An 18,490-nucleotide genomic window follows, 5' to 3' on the forward strand; every position below is an offset into this window, starting at 1 on the left:
TTTCATTTTTTTTAATGTGAAGGATTCTTCAGTCGCTAATATTGTAGAAGATGCAGCTAATGCAAAAAATGAAAGTCAAAGTAATGATACCATTTATAAGGAAGACTGTGAAGAATCATGCAATGTTAAAACTAAAGTTACACGAGAAGAAAGACATTCAATGTGTAGTGAGTATTACAAATAAATACAGTTATCTCAGCACTGGCCACTGAGACCAGGCGTGGAGGTGCATGCCTGTAATCTCAGCACTGGCAAGGCTGAAAACAGGAGGATCACTATGAGTCTGAGCTATGTAGTGAGACCTGGTACCAAATACATAAAAACAAAAAGCAAAAATACCTTAGAGATAAAATAATTTTAAGGGATAAAGTATGCGAAGATGTGTTAATTGTTTCGTTCCAGAAGACATCGCTGGTGTCATAAGTAAAGCATGAGTAGGCTGAGGATACAGGCGGTCCACACTCATTTGCTGATGGTGATGACTGTGTTAATACCACAGTTAGTGTAAGAGAAATGAGGGGTGGTGGGATGTAATGGCAACGTAGTTTCAAATGCCATAAGGAAAAAGTCCTTTGTACTGTTTTTGCAAATGTCTTATAAGAAATAGTGACTATTTTCTATAAAATAATTTAAAAGGAGAAAGTATACTTAAAGTTCAGTCAGAAATCAGCTATCCAAAAATGTTGACTAAGATGTATGTGTACATGTTAGTAGATTAATTATATAAAATATAGTATTAAAAATAAAGAAAACCAAAGGTTTCTGTTTATGAGGAACCTAAGTGGTATGCAAGGTAGTTAATTAATTGTTGCTTTTAAATTTCTTATATAGTAATTTATAGAGAATCTCATTCCTTTTGTCTCTGTATGTCATCTCATGGAGTGAGAATCAAAATTCGGAATGTTACCTCTTAATTAGAGATTAATTATTTTGGGTAATCTGTGTTATTAAAAAGTATTGTTTCCTGAAGACTTACTTTTTAAGTTAATCTTTAGTTAAATATAATATATACTAACTAAAATATACAATTCTGAGTATTCAGATCAATTGATATATTTTATTTATGTGCTTATCCAAAATATGTGAAATTGATTTCACCACAATTATTTCCTATAACAATATAATAATTAACAGCTATTTTTACTATGGTTAAGGAAATCTGCAAAATTCTATTGTTTCCTACACACGAAGTACCAAAAAACTACTAAGAAATATGATTGATGAGCAGCAAGCATCCCTGGATTACTTGTCCAATCAGGTATGGACTTTTCAGCACTGTGCTGTTATTGCCCGTGTACATTAACTCACAGCTGAAGGCACTATTCTATTTTTTAACACATTCATGTTAGGACGTCTCGCTAGTGCCTCTTAGGTGAAAGGTACCACGATATGTAGGCGCTATTGTAGAAAGAAGCCTCCAACAAACAGAAAGTGATAAAAACTGTGGTGATCCAAGACACGGGGCTGGGAAGATAGCTTGGCAGTCTAGGAGCCTGCCTGGCAGGTACAAGGACCCAAGTTTGAGTCCCGGTACCACGTGCCATGCTGGCCTCAGAACGTGGTGTGCGCTGTGCTGGCCACTGAGACCGGCTGTGGTGGTACCTACCTGTAATCCCAGTGCTGGGAAGGCTGAGGCAGGACGATCACTATGAGTCAGAGCTGTGTAGCAAGACCTGGTACAAAATAAATAAATAAATAAAAATTGACAAAAAGACATACACAGGTTAGTGGGGCAGAAAAATGTAAAAGAAAAAGTGGGTGCTGTTAGAATGACACGAAAGAGAAAGCTGACATACAAGAAGCCTTCCCAAAGGAGAGAGGTGGCAAGCTGTGTCAGGAGAGAACAGTGAATACCTCAGAAGTCCCAAAGATTGGGTAAGGAAGGGGGCATTCTAGTTGGAGGGAATTCTTGGTGTGGGGTTGGATCAGCTGTGAGGCTTACAGGGTGTGAGGAAAAGTGAAGACTCAAGAGATGACCAGAGGTTGCACTGTCGCATGCTCGATAGTCAAGCATTTGAGCAAGGAAACGGTGTGGTCCAGTTGACAGCTAGTTTGGAGAGCGACAACTCCAAGAAGATCAAAGGAAGGGGACCAGGAAGCAGAGCGGTGGCTCAGACAGGGTGTGAGGGGCAGACCTACAAGGCAGTCACACGCAGAGGCAGGCATTCTGTCTGGGAGGCAGACGCTACTGACCATGGTTGTTCCCGAGGTACGCCTTCAGCGTTTTGTGAAAGCCGTCAGCGTTCAACCTGGAGCAAAGGGCATCACTCCAGAGCTGCGCTTATAAGAGGCTTGGCAATAGTGTTTATATAGTTAAGTTAGAGGAGGTTTGCTCAGAGGCAAGCTAACCCAAATGTGCGCGCACATGTGTGTTTAGGTTAATGATCTCATGAGTCGAATCCTCCTTCTGACCACAGAAGTCTTTAGGAAGCAGCTGGATCCTTTTCCTCACAGAACAGTCCAGTCACACGGTGAGAGTGCTGACGTTTCCATCTTTTCATTTGTGTTTTGTTGCTTAGATTGTTCCTGAAGGCTTAGTCCACTTAAAGGTTTTGTTTCAGAAGAGCAGCTCCCTGTTCCCCGACAGCCTGGAAGGCTCATACCTGCCGTGCAGTCAGCGATGCCGCAGACGGTGTACACTTTGCTCAGCGAGCATCTTTTTGGGCCTTTCGAAGCTCATGCCTGTACAGACCTCCTGAGAGTGTTGCAAAAAGCACAGTTGCAGGCAGCTTTGCTCTCTCCTTCTCCTTTTGGCATTTTATTAATAATTACTTTTCAGACAGAAGAAAAGTAAGTTTCAGAATTCCTCCCACCTGTAACAATAGTTTTGACACGTTTGAAAGGTTTCAAACTGAGATATAACATTTGAAAAGACATTTAAGATAGAAATAAATAGAAAGTTAGTGCTTTTTTTGTACTGAAATGCAGCATATTAATTCCTATAGGCTTGGAATTGTAAGAAAGACACTCTGCAAGCATGCAGAATGAATTCAGACCCTGAGCTTCTCAGTAGGTAGACTTCACTGAGGGCCTAGTATGCGGTCTTCAATTTTCCCCTAAAATAAAAGGTAGTAGATAATGCCTGAGAATCTCCTGTATCCCAGGGTGAAGACAGGCACTTTCACTTGTTACTCTACAATTATTGTCTTGTAACACTTGCTCCCTCCGACTGTCTCTCAGTAGGTAGCATAACATGATGCAGTGCAGGACGGGAGGCTTCCCCGTGTGGCCTCCGAGCCCTGATCCGCCGTTTCCCTGCTGTGCTCCCTCCGCGGTAAACCTAGTGTCTGCCCCACGTGGTCATTTTGAAGGGGAAATCAGTAAATACATAAAAAAGTTCTTAACCTATTGTCTGATGCGTACTGGGAGCAACATAAACATTCACTGTGTTCGTCATCATCAAATGAGGAGGACACAGGGCAGAAAATCCAGAGACTGCTCAGGTTTCCTGGGATGGGAGCGACACAGCGATACGTTAGCCCGGATCATTTCTGCAGCACAGACTTCAGTCAGACCTTGGAGTGTAAGGTTATCACGGGAACATCTCTTAGCAATTTGGAACGTAGGCAACAAACCTACATCTCCTGGAAATAAAGGGAAAAGAAATGCCCGTTTATAGTTAACTTTTTACAGAGATACTTTCTGCATATTAATGTGTGGTAGGCCCTGTGCTAAGGGCTTTATATAACACCTAACTGTATAAATTGTCAGAATAACACTATACAATAGTGTTATTGTTCTGGTGCTTTATGAAGCCGACATGGCTTTGGTTAGTTACTATTTCTTGGCTAATGAGTAGAGCCAGCACTCTGACCCAGGCATTGGAGCAACTGATGCTGATAAGAGGTGACTTTTTCCATTTATAAAAGATGCACTAGAGTATCTTCAATAAAATGTACTATTTGTAGTAAAAGGTAATTCCTCATCCATGTATACAGATATAGATCTACAATTCCCTGGGGACCTGAACGTTTCGGAGGGGATAACTACGTGGACAACAGCTCCAGCTTTTGTAGTGTTAACCTCAAGCTGAGCTTGTTGGTGAAGACCATGGTTTCCGATTTGTTCCCTTCTACCTATTGGTAATGGTGGTCTCTAGCATACCAGGCTCTGAGATTTGGAATACAGTAGTCAAGGGTGTGTTGATGGCTGTCACCTAACTTGCTTTTGAGTTTGTTCCTCCCCATTTAAAGGGAGTTCCCTTATGTCCTCCAAGATGAACCTGGACTCCTGAAAGAATAGTGGTTACTGGACAGGAGAATGCATAGTACATTAGATCAGCGTGGACCCCAATAAAGCATTTACCTAGCATAGAGCACTAATCATGAACGGTGATGTGGTGAGTTAATGTTTATTGTAGCCTTGATTTTGTAAACCTCAGATCTTCTATGCAGTTTTTTAAAATTGTGATGATGTATCATTTCTAGGAAGTTAAGACCATTACATCATTAATAGAGACTATATTGATAATTTCAAAAGTGCTATCAATTCTCTACTGTAAATGCTTGCCTGAAATGTAAACCTGAAAGCATCCTAAATAGCTGACTTTACTTTTCTAGGTTTAGATTGCACAGATGTTAAAGACACCATTGGCTCTGTCACCAAGACGCCAAGTGGTTTGTACATCATCTGTCCAGAAGGCTCTAATTACCCATTTGAGGTAAAGTTTTTCCTTATTAAATAGAATAAGATAAAGTTCACATTCTACTTCTTCTTTTTTCTTTTGGTACTGGGGATAAGATAAAATTCAATATTAACACTAGTATATTCATTGTTTGAAGTGTTTTCCCTGAAATAGAAAGGGGTAGAAGTCGCAGTTTTAAAATTTTGGTTTTCTATAATTCTAAAGCCCAAAAGATGAGCAGCAAAGAACATCCTGCCTTTCGCTTTTCTAGTTGAGTTTCTATGGAGACATCCTTCCAAGTTGAGCCGTGGTACTCGATCTTATATTATCCTTACAGTAGGCAGAATCATGTAACATAAATCTTCACCTTACTTTGCCTTGGGAGACAAGGAAAACTGGTGTGCTTTCCCTTGCGCCCTACTAGAATACTTTAGATGACCCTTCCTATGTATGGTTATACTTTCTTTTGTTGAAAAATGATTCTATGTGACTCTATAAGAAATTAATGACAAAGCAAACCTTTCACTGGAGTGCAAGACAGAGTGCTAAGATGATCCATTCTTAATTCAAATAGAATGAAACATTCTTATGTCTATCCTTAGTATTTCTATGCTTAGATTTCTAATAGAAACTTCTATTAGAGATAATGCATAGGATATATGTGTGTATTGATACATGTATTTTTTCTGGGTATACTTTGTGTACAAGAAAGTGTATGTGTTGTATGATTCCTTATTGGTAGCCTTTATTGTACAGTAAGTTTTTAAAATATATACTACCAGTATCTCCTTAGAGTTATTACTATTATTTTTCTATTGACAGTATATCAAAAATTGGCAATTAGGTAGGGAATAATTTTAAGATTACCCAAATTACTTTGTCTACATCTTCAAAACTGGATCTGAACAGCTGTGGCAAGGAAGGCTTCTAATTCGGTAGAGAGTGGGATGCACAATTACCTCTTCTGTGGGGAGATGTTGGCTCCTTCTCTTCCTCCACACTCCCTTTCCACATCTCTGTGTGGGAAGATTCTGGTGGAGTTGCTCTGCTTTTGTCTTTGTCACTTTTTTCCTGTCACTTTTATGGGTCTCCTGCAACTGCCCACTTAGGGGCACCTATGAGCACCTACTGAGTGGAAACAGATGGTGCTTTTCTGTCTGAAAATGCTGGCCTGAACCCAAGCCAGCTTGTGGGAGAAGAGAGTAACCAAGCCAGCATACGGGTATGTTTGCCACCTGAACAACTCAGCACTGTAATGGGAACAAAAGGTTAATTTGGAGAGTCATAATGCACATCACTGTGCTACACCAGGTCAGTTCTGTTGTTACTAAGCTGAAAGGTATTTGTAGAGCTGAGGAGAAAGGGGATAAGCTTAAGGAGTTATAGTGAAGATAATAGCTTAAAGTGACTAATAGAAGGGCTGCAATTAGTTTTATTACAAGTTTGTTTTATAATAGTCTTATTTCTAGAGTTTAAAAACTCTGAATCTATTTTTTATTTATTTATTTATGTGTGTGTGTGTGTGTGTGTGTGTGTGTGTGGCCAGCTCAGCCCACCAGGGGGCGGGGCTGGCTGGCATGTGGTGTGGGGGATTGAACCGCGGTCCCTGTGCTTTGCTAAGCTTGTTCTAAGTAGGTGCTTTAGACCACTGAGCCATCTCACCAGCCCACTCTGAATCTATTAATGGCATACAAATGCAGTAAAATTTTCAGTGGAAAGTATTGTGTCTTTCTCTAGACTTATAGATGAAGCATCAGCTTTATAATATCAAATGATGAAATTAATGGTGTATTATTTTGGTGTGTTCCGGGCACTTTTAGGTAATGTGCGACATGGATTACAGAGGAGGCGGATGGACTGTGATACAGAGAAGGATGGATGGGATCATTGATTTCCAGAGACCATGGTGTGACTACCTGGATGGATTCGGTGACCTTTTAGGTCCAGTTTTATGTGTTTCTTCTCTACCCTTTTCCCTGCACTTCAGTATTATGTGTACAGGCTTTCTGTATAGATTGTATCTTTTGTAAAAATAGCAAGTCCATGTGACTATCAAAATATCACTTACATTATGCTCTCTTCCTATGTCAGATTTTAAAAAGATCTTCAGTGGAGACATAAAAATCCTTTTTAGATATCTGTTGAGATGTGATTTGAGAGAAAATTCCAAATTGAGTACTCATTAAGTATCTTATTATATACTCAGAGTTCTGGCAGGTGCTTACCAACTATTTGTAGAATGAAAAAGTGAACAGGCAGGGTTGCTAGAGATCTTAAAAGTCTTAAGATGCGTGCTATGTCTACCCAAGCAAGTGAAATGTAAAATTGAAGTATGTGACTGTCCAAATTTAAGTGAGCATAGTGTCTTACAAAATGTTAATAAATATCATTATGTTCAAATTTCAAAATCGTAAACCCCAGGAGAATCACTTTTGCTAGTAAACGGAACATTGATATTTCCTTTTTGGGGACGTGGGTAGTGAGACAAGGTCTTACTATGTATTCTCACTGTGTAGTAAAAGCTGGCCTTGAACTCGCTTATGTAGCCCAGGCTGGCCTTGAACTCACAGAGACTCTCCTGCCTCAGCCTCATGAGTGCTGAGATTACAGGTGTGTGCCAATGTTGATATTTCTGAATCTTGCAGACTTTTATATCAGTTGGAACTTCTGTAGGTGATTTTGATAATTTTTGTGCTATTTTGAAAGTTGCTCTTATTATAATTTAAAATATTTTGCATCCCATAATAATGTCACTCAAGGATGCATTTAGTAAGTGGAGGTGTTAATCCTGGTGATAGAAACCCTACAGCATGCCAGCAGTTTTAGAAAGGGTTTGGCTTATAGCCAGATAACAGCCGTCTGTAGAATGCAGTTCAATACTTCTCTTTCTTAGCATTATCTCTGATTTCTGATGGAGTGTTTCCTTTAGAATTAAGTAGTCATAGATTGACATAGCTTAGAGTTGTCATTTTTCTTACTCTGTGCTTATTTCTATGCAGCGATGATAGTTTTGGTTAATTAAGTTTTTAGGTATTCTTGATGCAAACTGAGATAACATTGTACTTGAACATTTAAAAAATAATTGGAAGATTAAGAAATGTGTACTGTTAAGTCTGAAATGTGGTGTTGGAGTAAAGGGAAAAGATGACAGGCTGAAGAGGAAGAGCCATGGACTGCGGGAGACTAAACAGAGCCCGCGGGTCCCATCCTACTCTGTCCTTTTTCTTGCTGTGTTTACTCTGGATACTTTTTCTATTTTAACTGGGTGGTAGCTAAAATGCCTCCGCTAAGCCCTGGAAAGAGGACTTAACATTTTAGCTATAGTTTGCATGCAATCACATTTTCCCCTAACTCTTTGAAGTTCATTTGGACGAGATTCTTAGGTCCTTTGATAACTTCCTGATTCAAGTGGAAGGATACATCCCGGAGCTGTCCCCATGTAGGCTACGCCATGGACTGGGGGAAGTAGAAAGCCGTTGGGTGGAATATGTTTGCACAAAGTATGCCCTCTGAATGGGAGTTCTTCCACTCATCCTGGATTTCCAGTCATCTTGGAAATGTTGACTCCAACCCTGGGGTAGGCTGGTGTTGCCACATTCTACTTCCAATCATAGATACTTGAAAAGCTGCATTGCAATGAAGTAGTGCTTCTTCAGGAAGTCTTCTCTAAAGCACGAACGGGTTCAGTGAGAATTTTCAGGACGTGTTCTTCTAGGAGCAGCTGACATAGAGGAGAGACTTCCTACAGTCGCTGGTGCATGGGACTTTTCTACCTGCTATACTCTATCAACAAATTTCCGTTGACATGTCTTAAAGTTTGACTTCTTATTCAGTCTTTAAATAAACTTTTAAAGTTAATTTGGGGAGATAAAATGAAACAGTCGGATTTTCTTCAGTCTGGTGAAGTAGAAGTAGGAATTAAAAAAAAAATTAGATAAACACTGATAACTTGAGCAAGGCCAGCCAGTGCCTTTCATTATTTATGTGAGTCATCCCAGCGTTGTTGAAACACATAGCACTAAACTTTGAAAAATAAAGGATTGGTGCTGCGGAGGAACGGCTGTTGATCTGTAGTGGGTGCGCGCCCAGGTTTTCCTGGGGCTCCGGTATTCTGCTGCTGTCCGGTGAAGAGGAAGCCATGGCGCTCCGAGTCACCCGAAACACGAAAATTAACGCTGAGAATAATAAGGCCACGGTCAGTATGGCAGGCGCAAAGCGTGTGCCCTTGGCCACTGCTGCAGCCTCCAAGCCAGGTCTGAGGCCGAGAACAGCTCTCGGAGACATCAGTAACAAAGTCAGTGAGCAGCTGCAAGCCAGAGTGCCCCTGAAAAAGGAATCAAAAACTTTGGCGACTAGAAAAGTTACTGCTAAAAAACTACAGAAACCTCTGGAAAAAGTGCCTGTGTGTGTGCCAGCGCCTGAGCTTGTTCCTGTTAAGGATGAAAAACTTTCTCCTGAACCCGTTTTGGTTGATACTCCCTCTCCAAGCCCCATGGAGACCTCTGGGTGTGCCCCTGCTGAAGAAGATCTGTGTCAGGCTTTCTCTGGTGTCATTCTGGCTGTGAGTGATGTGGATGCGGAAGATGGAGCAGATCCAAACCTCTGTAGTGAATACGTGAAAGATATCTATGCTTACTTATCTCAGACAGCTTGAGGAAGAGCAGGCAGTCAGACCAAAATACCTACTGGGTCGAGAAATCACTGGAAACATGAGAGCCATCCTAATTGACTGGCTAGTACAGGTTCAGATGAAATTCAGGTTACTGCAGGAGACCATGCACATGACTGTGTCCATTATTGACCGGTTCATGCAGAATAATTGTGTGCCTAAGAAGATGCCGCAGCTGGTCGGAGTCACTGCCATGTTCATCGCAAGCAAATACGAAGAAATGTACCTTCCAGAAATTGGGGACTTTGCCTATGTGACTAACAACACTTACGCTAAGCACCAGATCAGGCAGATGGAAATGAAGATCCTAAGAGTTTTAAACTTCGGGCTGGGTCACCTGCTCCCCCTGCACTTTCTTCGTAGAGCATCGAAGATTGGAGAGGTCGATGTTGAGCAACATACACTGGCCAAATACCTGATGGAGCTGTCTATGTTGGACTATGATATGGTGCACTTTCCTCCTTCTCAGATTGCAGCAGGAGCTTTTTGCTTAGCACAGAAAATTCTTGATAATGGCGAATGGACACCAACTCTGCAGCACTACCTGTTGTACACTGAAGAGTCTCTTTTTCCTGTAATGCAGCACCTGGCTAAGAATATAGTAGGGGTCAATCGTGGGCTTACAAAGCATATGACTATCAAGAACAAATACGCCACCTCAAAGCATGCTAACGTCAGCACTCTAGCGCAGCTGAATTGTGCCTTAGTTGAAGATTTGGCCAAGGCTGTGGCAAAGGTGTAACTTGTAAACTTGAATACTCTATCTGCAAATAAAATTGGCACCATGTGCCACTTGTACATATTATATTACATTAACAGACTTTAATAAAGATTGTGGGCCTTTTTATTTTTTATACCTTAACTGGTTACGTGGTTAGTTTCTCTTCTAGGGTAACCTAAACATGTGCTTTAAAGGATGGGTGGGACTATGCTTAAAAACTGCTTTTAGTTTCCCAGGGGATCCAGCTGATGTAATAGTTGCCTGTATGTCTGTATGTCTACTTGGTTCTTCTTTGGGTACCTAGCTTTCAGTGTGAGTGAAGCTGATGCCTAAAGCTGTTCCTCCAGTAGGGGCTCCTGTGTATAAGCCGCTGCAACATCTGGAAAGATCTCCTGCCTCGTTCTCGTTTAAAGTAAAAGTGCCACTTCTCCCTAATTCTCTCTGCCACCTCTTTTGCTGCTTCTGGTGGCTGCTGTCTTAAGTCTAAATAAACTATGTCAATCGTTAAAAAAAAAAAAAAGAAAAATAAAGGATTGTCCTTCTGGGTTTTGCAATATACTAAAACAAAGCAATTTTTTTACAGGAGAATTTTGGCTAGGACTAAAAAAGATATTTTACATAGTAAATCAGAAAAACACCAGTTTTATGCTGCACGTGGCCCTGGAATCGGAAGATGACACATTTGCTTATGCTTCTTATGATAATTTTTGGCTAGAGGATGAAACAAGATTTTTTAAACTGCACTTAGGACGGTATTCAGGAAATGCGGGTAAGTTTCTTGTTTTTTGAATTATTCAGAAGATTGATGTATCACTGACTTAGGATTAGATGAAAATGAAAAGAGTGCATTTTATTTGATGCATGGTTCGTTACTGGATTGGGAATGAGTGACTGTGATACTGTTCTGAGCACTCACTCTATTACCCAATGATTTTGAAGTGCTGTGCTTTGTATTCCTTAAGCCATTCCCTGTGTGTGATTACAGGTGATTGTTTAGCTGGAGGCCCACTGGGGTAGGCTGAGGAGGTCTTATTCCCAGTTCATGTGCAAAGAAATTGACATTTAGAAGTTGCAGCCTGTTAAAGCTGGTTGTGGTTCTTTCCTTTTTACTGGTGCAGAACCCTGAAAGGTGAAGTGAGTCACCCCAATACTTTGAGCTCATTGCACTGAGCCAGGGAATAATCAAAGTTGTTAGAAACTGAACGTAGTGCTCCCTGCATTCTGTGTTGATGCATCAGCTCATTTCCAGATGAATTTATTTTCTTACACACTTCAAGGCATTTTAGTTAAATACTACAGTCAACTCTGTTGTTGCAGCTTGTACTTATTTCTTATGTGGATTCACTATTACAGTCTACAAATGAGCATTATAGGTTTCTGGCTATTTCACTGACCACAATGTCATGGGGAAGATAAGTAAACTGGAGACAAAGATACTCAAAAAATTTTAAGGCTTAAAGAAAGGCTGAGAATGACTCCAATTGACTATATCCAGAAAATGTCAGGAAAGGGTAGTTTTCACCAAGGAGTTCATGTGGAATCTGGGAAACATTGGAAAGTACTTACTCCTGCAAAGTCTGACGGCAAGAGTGGAGGCGGTGGCGTACGTTCAGTAGAAAACCAGGGCCCTGGCTATGGGACAAAACTTTCTTTTGGCAAGTGAATATTGGCAAATGCAGCAGTTTGAGTAATGGAACACAGAGAGGAAAATTACAGGGCACAAAGAAGGGACTGGCATGATTGGAAACTGAGACACCTAAGGGGGCTCAGCCTTCGAATGTGAGGCGGGTGTCTGAAATGCAGGTCTTGAAGGACAGGGAAGACTTTAAAGTTACAGTATAGAATTTTGAATGTTTTATATGTAAAAGTGTAAAAATCAGAGCTGGTTGTGGTTCTTTTAAAAATGAATATGCTCTGGCTAGAAGGTGAAATTTACAAGCAAATTTTCACATTATGGAACTTTCAAATTTTGACGAGCTAGTATTGTGTATATTCTCAAGATTGTTAAGGATATCAAAACAGTGAAAAAAAGTATCTGCAGAATGTAAGGACAGAAACAGAGAAAAGATCAGCCATATCATAGAGGTGAGCTACAAATTTGGCTTTGTGCTTGGAACAAAAAATAGAAGCATCAACTTAACTACCTAAGCAGCACACTTGTTCCATGAAAAAGTACAAATATTCCTGATGATAAAACTCAAGAGGAATTTTTCTGGTTTGTCAGAGAATATAGTGTCCTGTTCACTGACCCCACATTTACAGTAAATTCAACAAAATAATCTTAATGGACTAGTTTTTAAGAAATAGACTTAAGCATATATTTTAAAAATGAATTGTTCACGTATTCCTGACAAAAACCCTGAAGAAAAGAGCTAAAAGCTTTCCCTCTAAAGTCAGGAACAAGTCAAGTGTGTCCACTCTTACAACTGCTATGCACTTATGTGGTTTTGTTTTTAAGCTATGGACTTGTTATGTCCAGCTGGCTTTGGCTTTGTGGTGATCCTCTTGCTTCAGCTCCCAGGTGCAGGACTGCAGGCATGTACCACCAAACCTGGCCACTCTGGGGCCATGGATTTGGCTCGGTGGAATAAGCACTTCCCTGGCAAGTACAAGGGCCTGAGTTCAGTCCCTGGTTCTGCAAAAACAAAACCTGACCACTCCAATTCAGTATAGTACAGTAGTACTTGAAACATTGGCCAGAGCAATCAATCAAGAGAAAGAACTAGAAGAGATACATTTGTAGGAAAGGAAATACTCACCTTATTATTATTTAGAGAGGACATGATCCTCTACATAGCAGACACAAAGAATTCCACTCAGAAGCTCTTGGAATTAACAACTAGCATCAGTAGTATAGCAGGATATAATCAGTTGCATTTTCATACACCAATAATGAACTCACTGATAAATTAGGAAAGCAATACCATTCTCAATAGCATCAGGAAAAATGAAATACTTAGGAACTAACTTAACCAGGTAAGTGAAAGACCTCTCCAGTGAAAACTACTAGACTCTGAATGCGGAGCTCAAAGAAGACATCAGAATGGAAAGATGTCCCCTAGCTGGATAGGCTGAACCAATATTGTCAAAGTGGCCAGATTTCCCAAACTGATACTTAGTTTTTAATACAGTCCATATAAAAATACCAATGATATGCCTCACAGAACTAGGAAAAATAATCTTAAACTTCATATGGAATCCCAGAAGACCCAGATAGGAGAAGCAAGTCTACATCCAGAAGCAAAACAGGAGGCATCACAGTCCTGGATTTGAAGTTACATTACAAAGCTGCAGTGATAAAAACACTACAGTATTGGCCCCAAAACTCATGGGGGGGGGGCAGGGAGATGGCTCAGTAGAGTAAGCACTTGCCTAGCAAACGCAAGGGCCTGAGTTCAATCCCCGGTTCTGGAAAAAAAAAAAGTACTTCCCAGTAAATAATTTGGGGCTGGAGAGATGGCTCAGTGGAATAAGCACTCCCCTGGCAAGCACAAGGCCTGAGTTCAATCCCCAGTTCTGCAAAAAAAAAAAACAACAAAAAAAAAACCCAAACCCCACAAAACTCATGTGGATCAATGGAACCGAAGAGAGGGTACACAACCCCGGGCACACTCAGCAAACTGATCTTTGACAAAGGAGCAGAACACATAAGGAGGAAATAGAGGTCTTGAGCAGATGGGCCTGGGACAATTGCCTATCCACATGCTTGAGACTGAATATATCTTGCCATGAACTGAAATAAAAAAAATGGATCAAAAATTAAATATTAAAGCAGAAACAATCTGCTAAAAAATAAAATAGGTAAAAGTCTTGAAGACATATTTAGTCAAGGGCTTTCTGAATAGAACACCAGATACTCTGGAAATAACATCACGAATCAACAAATGTAATCACATCAACTTAAAAAGCTCCTGTACAGTAAAGGAAACAAGCAACACAGTGAAGAGATAGCCTATAGAATCCCAAAAAACTAATGCCAGCTACTCCTTGGACAGAGGGCTAATATGTAGAATATGAAAAACAAAAACAACAAACAACAAAACTTAGGACCCCACTGCCATTAAAAACCCAGTCAAAAAAAAGGCACATGAAATAAGTAGACACTTTTCAGTAGGAAGCACACATAGTTAATAAATACATGAAAAAATATTCAACATCTTTGGGCATTAGAGAAATGAGAATTAAAATAATATCGAGATTCTAGTTTACTCCAGAAAGAATAGATATCTTAAAAATATCACATGATAAGAAATGCTGAGGAGGCTGTGGAGGAAAAGAAACCCTTTTACATTGTTAGTGGGAAGGTAAACTTGTTTAACCACTACAGAAATCAGTATCATGATTCCTCAAAAAACTTTAAGCTAGAAATCCCTTCAGCCCAGCCAGTCTTTTATGTAGGAGTCAGACAGTGATACACACTCAGGTTCATAGCAGTACAGCTCATAGTAGCTTGCCAGGTCTTGGAATCAGCCGAGTGCCCATCTATAGATGAATGGCCACAGCAGGACCTGTCTTTAAAAACATCCTATTATGAGTTGAGTGCCATAAACATGAGTATGCATGTGTCACTGTAATAAGGTATCTGTGACTCTTTCAGGAAGACACTTATTATTATTATTATTATTATTATTATTAATTTATTTTTTTTTTTAAGAACCGGGGATTGAACTCAGGTCCTTGCGCTTGCCAGGGAAGCGCTTATTCCACTGAGCCATCTCTCTGGCCACCCATACACCTAGAAGAGGAATAGTTAGGTCAAATTGAATTTCTAATTTGTAGGAAAGTAGATGCAACTTGAGACCAAAAGTTTAAGAGAAATAAATCAGATATATAAGCTTAAATATTTGATAGTTCCTTTTACTTGAGAAACCCAAAATATAAATAAATTAAAGAGGAAATTAAAGATAGTAGGAAATGGGAGTTATCTTTTACAAAAGGGAAAGAGACTTAGAAATGGAGTGAAAGGGGTGAAGAAATTAAGATGTATCATGCACGTGGACCAACTATCCAAGGGGAGTCTAATCACTGCTTCCTGCTATCATATACTCATTAAAGTAAAAATTTAAAAAATGAATTGTTAAACAAAGTGCAGTAAGGAGTCCATGTGATGTATGATCCTTCTGATAGTTGGATTTTCCCGGTGAGAACATCATAAACCCTAGGTAATATTTCCTAGGTGACATCTCACTTGAACTTTGGAGAGCCGTTATACCATGTGGATGTTAGAAAATTATATTCTCTATAAAAGTAAATACCCACATTATGCGCCATTGTTTCCTCTCAAGTGTAGAGTCAGAGGCTTTAATAATCAAACTTTAACAATCAGTCTACAGGGCAGACTCGATGGGGTTTCTGAGAGGCCACACTGCAAATGAAATTCTTGAGGCTTCTCAAAGTGTTTATCTCACAAGATAGCAAACATTCAGAAACAAAGGGAAGCCATCCCAAGCCTTTGTTGCACTACATATGTTCCATAGCCTCTCTTTGAGTTAGTGTTTCACACATAAGTCTGAGTTTATGTGTGTATAGATGGAATTCAGGTATTAAGGACTTACTAAGAACCTTTTAATTTAAGGGGCCTTTATAAAACATAACATGATTCCTGGGCTTGTGTCTTAGGTAATTGGATTGTCTTGGCCAAGATACTGTACTTAATCTTTGGGCAAGTACTGTGACTATCAGGGATAATGTACATGCAATATCTCTATGGTGTGTGTAGAGCCATGAGGAAAAGGCACACCTAAGGAGTAAAGCTGAAGTTTTCTTGAGGACCTTAGGTGTTCTATATAGACTGGATGGACCTTAAATAAAAAAAAAAAACACATAACTGTGATAATTGTAAGTCTGAATTTCAGCTTCACCCATCTTTAGTACACAGTGAGCTATATAGGTCTATAATCAATCTTCAACAGAGGGCTAGCCAGTTACTCATCTAATTTTCTCTATCTAAAGTGATATAAATGGTAGAAATGAAAACCTATTCTTCCCAGCTGGCTGAGGGTTCTTTGCTCAGTTGGGATAGAAACCATGAATTGGCAAGTTGTAGCTCTTTTAGCGTTTACAGTCTTGGCCTTTGCGTGTCAATGCAGTCAGCTCTTAGTGCTAGGGGTCCTCTCAGTGTGGAGCAAACCGCTCCCTGTAGGCCAGGAGCCCTTTTGGCCGCTGGAGATGGTGGCTTCCAGCAATTTGTCATTGCTCCATGGCTGCTGACTGCTTTGAGTGTTACCAGTCCCAGATGCTGACTGCTTTTGTTGAGTGTCCTTTGGCATGCACGCCTTGTAGAGTCCTCACTCATATATACTCTTTGTGAGATAGAAATCACACAGAGGCAGCCATTTGCCTTCTGAAAGAGGCCTTTTTAGTTCATCTGCTGTAGCCCAGGGGAAGGCAGGGCATGGACGGGCTCACTACACTCATGGGAAGGTGGCTCATGTGGGGAAGAGTGGTGGGTTTGCACACAGACAGTGTCAGGCCTTCTCTTTGGTCATGGGTGGGGGAGGGGCCCCTCACTGATTTGACTGATAAGGGTTCTAGAGGTCAGAATCATTCAGAGAGGCTGTGAGATGGAGTCAAAGAGGCTACGGGGCAGAGTCGTTGAGGCAGGTCCGTGATTGAAGTTTCACTGCAGCCAAAGCAGGTACCCCTGGAACAGCCACAGGGTCCCTCAGGTAACTGTGGCTGCCTATGAGATATTTGGGGTGGCTTCAGAAAGAAAGAAAAATTATCTTCTTGGGAGCATTAGGCCCTGGAAGTTATTTATTTCCTAAGTTGCCAATTACTATATTGATCATCTGTAAGCATAATGAGCTTGGGGGCTATTATTTTTGGCTGAAATGATTTGGTTTTGTCTACACAGCCAAATTTATAAATTTATTTATACCTTTATCAAATAGGTGCTTGTTATATTGAACAGTTCATCACCAGGTTTCAGCATATTGCAACTGGTGTGAGAGAGATTTTAATGCGAGGAACAGTAGAAAAAAAGCTCTGTTTCTAGATGTGATGACTTTGCATAAATATGCCAGTAGTAGTTGATTAAAATAGTAGAAACTATCTCTAAGTTAAGTTATTTAAAACATCCGTGTCATCCAGGTGATGCATTCCGGGGCCTCAGAAAAGAAGATAATCAGAACACGAGGCCTTTCAGCACAGCGGATGTTGACAATGACGGCTGCCGCCCTGCCTGCCTTGTTGGGGGCCAGTCTGTGTGGAGCTGCAGCCACCTCAGAAATGGCACGGGCTGGTGGTTCAGCCAATGTGGCCTGGCAAACTTGAACGGCGCCTACCGCTTCCCTGGAAAGCTGCCTGCCAGTGGGATCCAGTGGGACACCTGGGCCCGGAGTGAGTCGCCCATCAAGATTAGAGCTGTCTCAATGAAAATCAGAAGAATGTACAGTCCATAGAGTAACCGCACTTGCGGTTGTGTGCAGGTCCTGAAATTATGTTTGATATTATGTTAAAGATTGTACATGGTTTCTCTCTTTACTATGGTTTCTAAAACTACAGATGACAGTTTGGGATTAGAGGTTTAATCTGAAAACTTCAACTTTGTAGCATTTTATTAAAAGAATCATGTCATACTATGTTTTTACTGCAAATAATACTAATAAGATGTAATACAATCTATTTTGAATGAATTACAACTTGTAATCCTGAAATTTGCAGTGCTTTTAAGGGAATCTGTCTTCTTTTTGAAGCATTTAAACCAAGATGTTAGAAAAACTCAAGAAAGTACTTTATATATTAGTATATTCATTTTATATAATTAGTTATATAATGTACAGATACTTTATATTGAAGAAAATTACAAGGAATAACCTTTAGTCAGATTAATATATAATCTTCTTGTGTTTAAATCATATTTAGGTGAGGCCACATATTTTATATGTAACATGCTTGCTGCCAAAATAAAGTCTCTTTTGCTTCCTGTTTCATCGTGGTTAAGAATTTTGCTGTGAGCCAGGCTCAGCCGCAAGGCCCATAGCCCTGCCTACTTGTGGGGCAGAGGCGAGTCAACCCGGGCAGCGCAGCAAGCTCCTGTCTAAAACCGAGCACGCTGGAGATGGAGCTCAGTGCTGGAGCATCCTTGGGTTCAACTCACAGCCCTGAAAAAACTGTTCTTGTTTGTAATCAATGCACTGCACATTTCTAGTCTGATCAGTTCATTCTAACGCATTTTATATCTGAACTCTTTAACCAGTAAGAATGGTATGAACTTTTAATAGAGGCAGCAGAGAAAGAGCAGTGAATCCGAGGCTGTAACGTGCACGGGCCAGCTGGACCTCTCCCCTTTTACTCAGCTGGCCAGGATTCCGTGAAGACATATGCGGGCAGTGTCAGTTATTGGTGAGCGATAAGAGAAACAAAAATAGTTTTGAGCAGATGATGGAGAGCCACGCACCAGGAGCCGGGAGCTGGCTGCAGAGTGAGGCAGAAGGAGACTGGATTAAGGGCGAGTGTGAAGGGCCAGGCTCCG

The 18,490-nt window shown here is 40.5% G+C and overlaps 1 protein-coding gene and 1 pseudogene across 1 annotated transcript in view; both read left to right on the forward strand.

The window, feature by feature from the left end:
• Positions 1–17,808, forward strand: part of Angptl5 (angiopoietin like 5) — a 24,804-nt gene extending 6,996 nt beyond the window's left edge. The window contains exons 3-9 of the mRNA XM_004626155.2: positions 23–167; positions 1,155–1,258; positions 2,378–2,471; positions 4,560–4,660; positions 6,445–6,565; positions 10,598–10,783; positions 17,107–17,808. Coding sequence (XP_004626212.1) covers positions 23–167; positions 1,155–1,258; positions 2,378–2,471; positions 4,560–4,660; positions 6,445–6,565; positions 10,598–10,783; positions 17,107–17,417 — 1,062 coding nt within the window. The 3' untranslated portion in view covers positions 17,418–17,808. The remainder of the gene's footprint in view (positions 1–22; positions 168–1,154; positions 1,259–2,377; positions 2,472–4,559; positions 4,661–6,444; positions 6,566–10,597; positions 10,784–17,106) is intronic.
• On the forward strand, positions 8,684–10,035 carry LOC101559880 (annotated as a pseudogene).
• Positions 17,809–18,490: the final 682 nt, after the last annotated feature.

Source organism: Octodon degus, unplaced genomic scaffold (assembly GCF_000260255.1).
Source record: "Octodon degus isolate 3935 unplaced genomic scaffold, OctDeg1.0 scaffold00012, whole genome shotgun sequence".
Taxonomy (NCBI): domain Eukaryota; kingdom Metazoa; phylum Chordata; class Mammalia; order Rodentia; family Octodontidae; genus Octodon; species Octodon degus.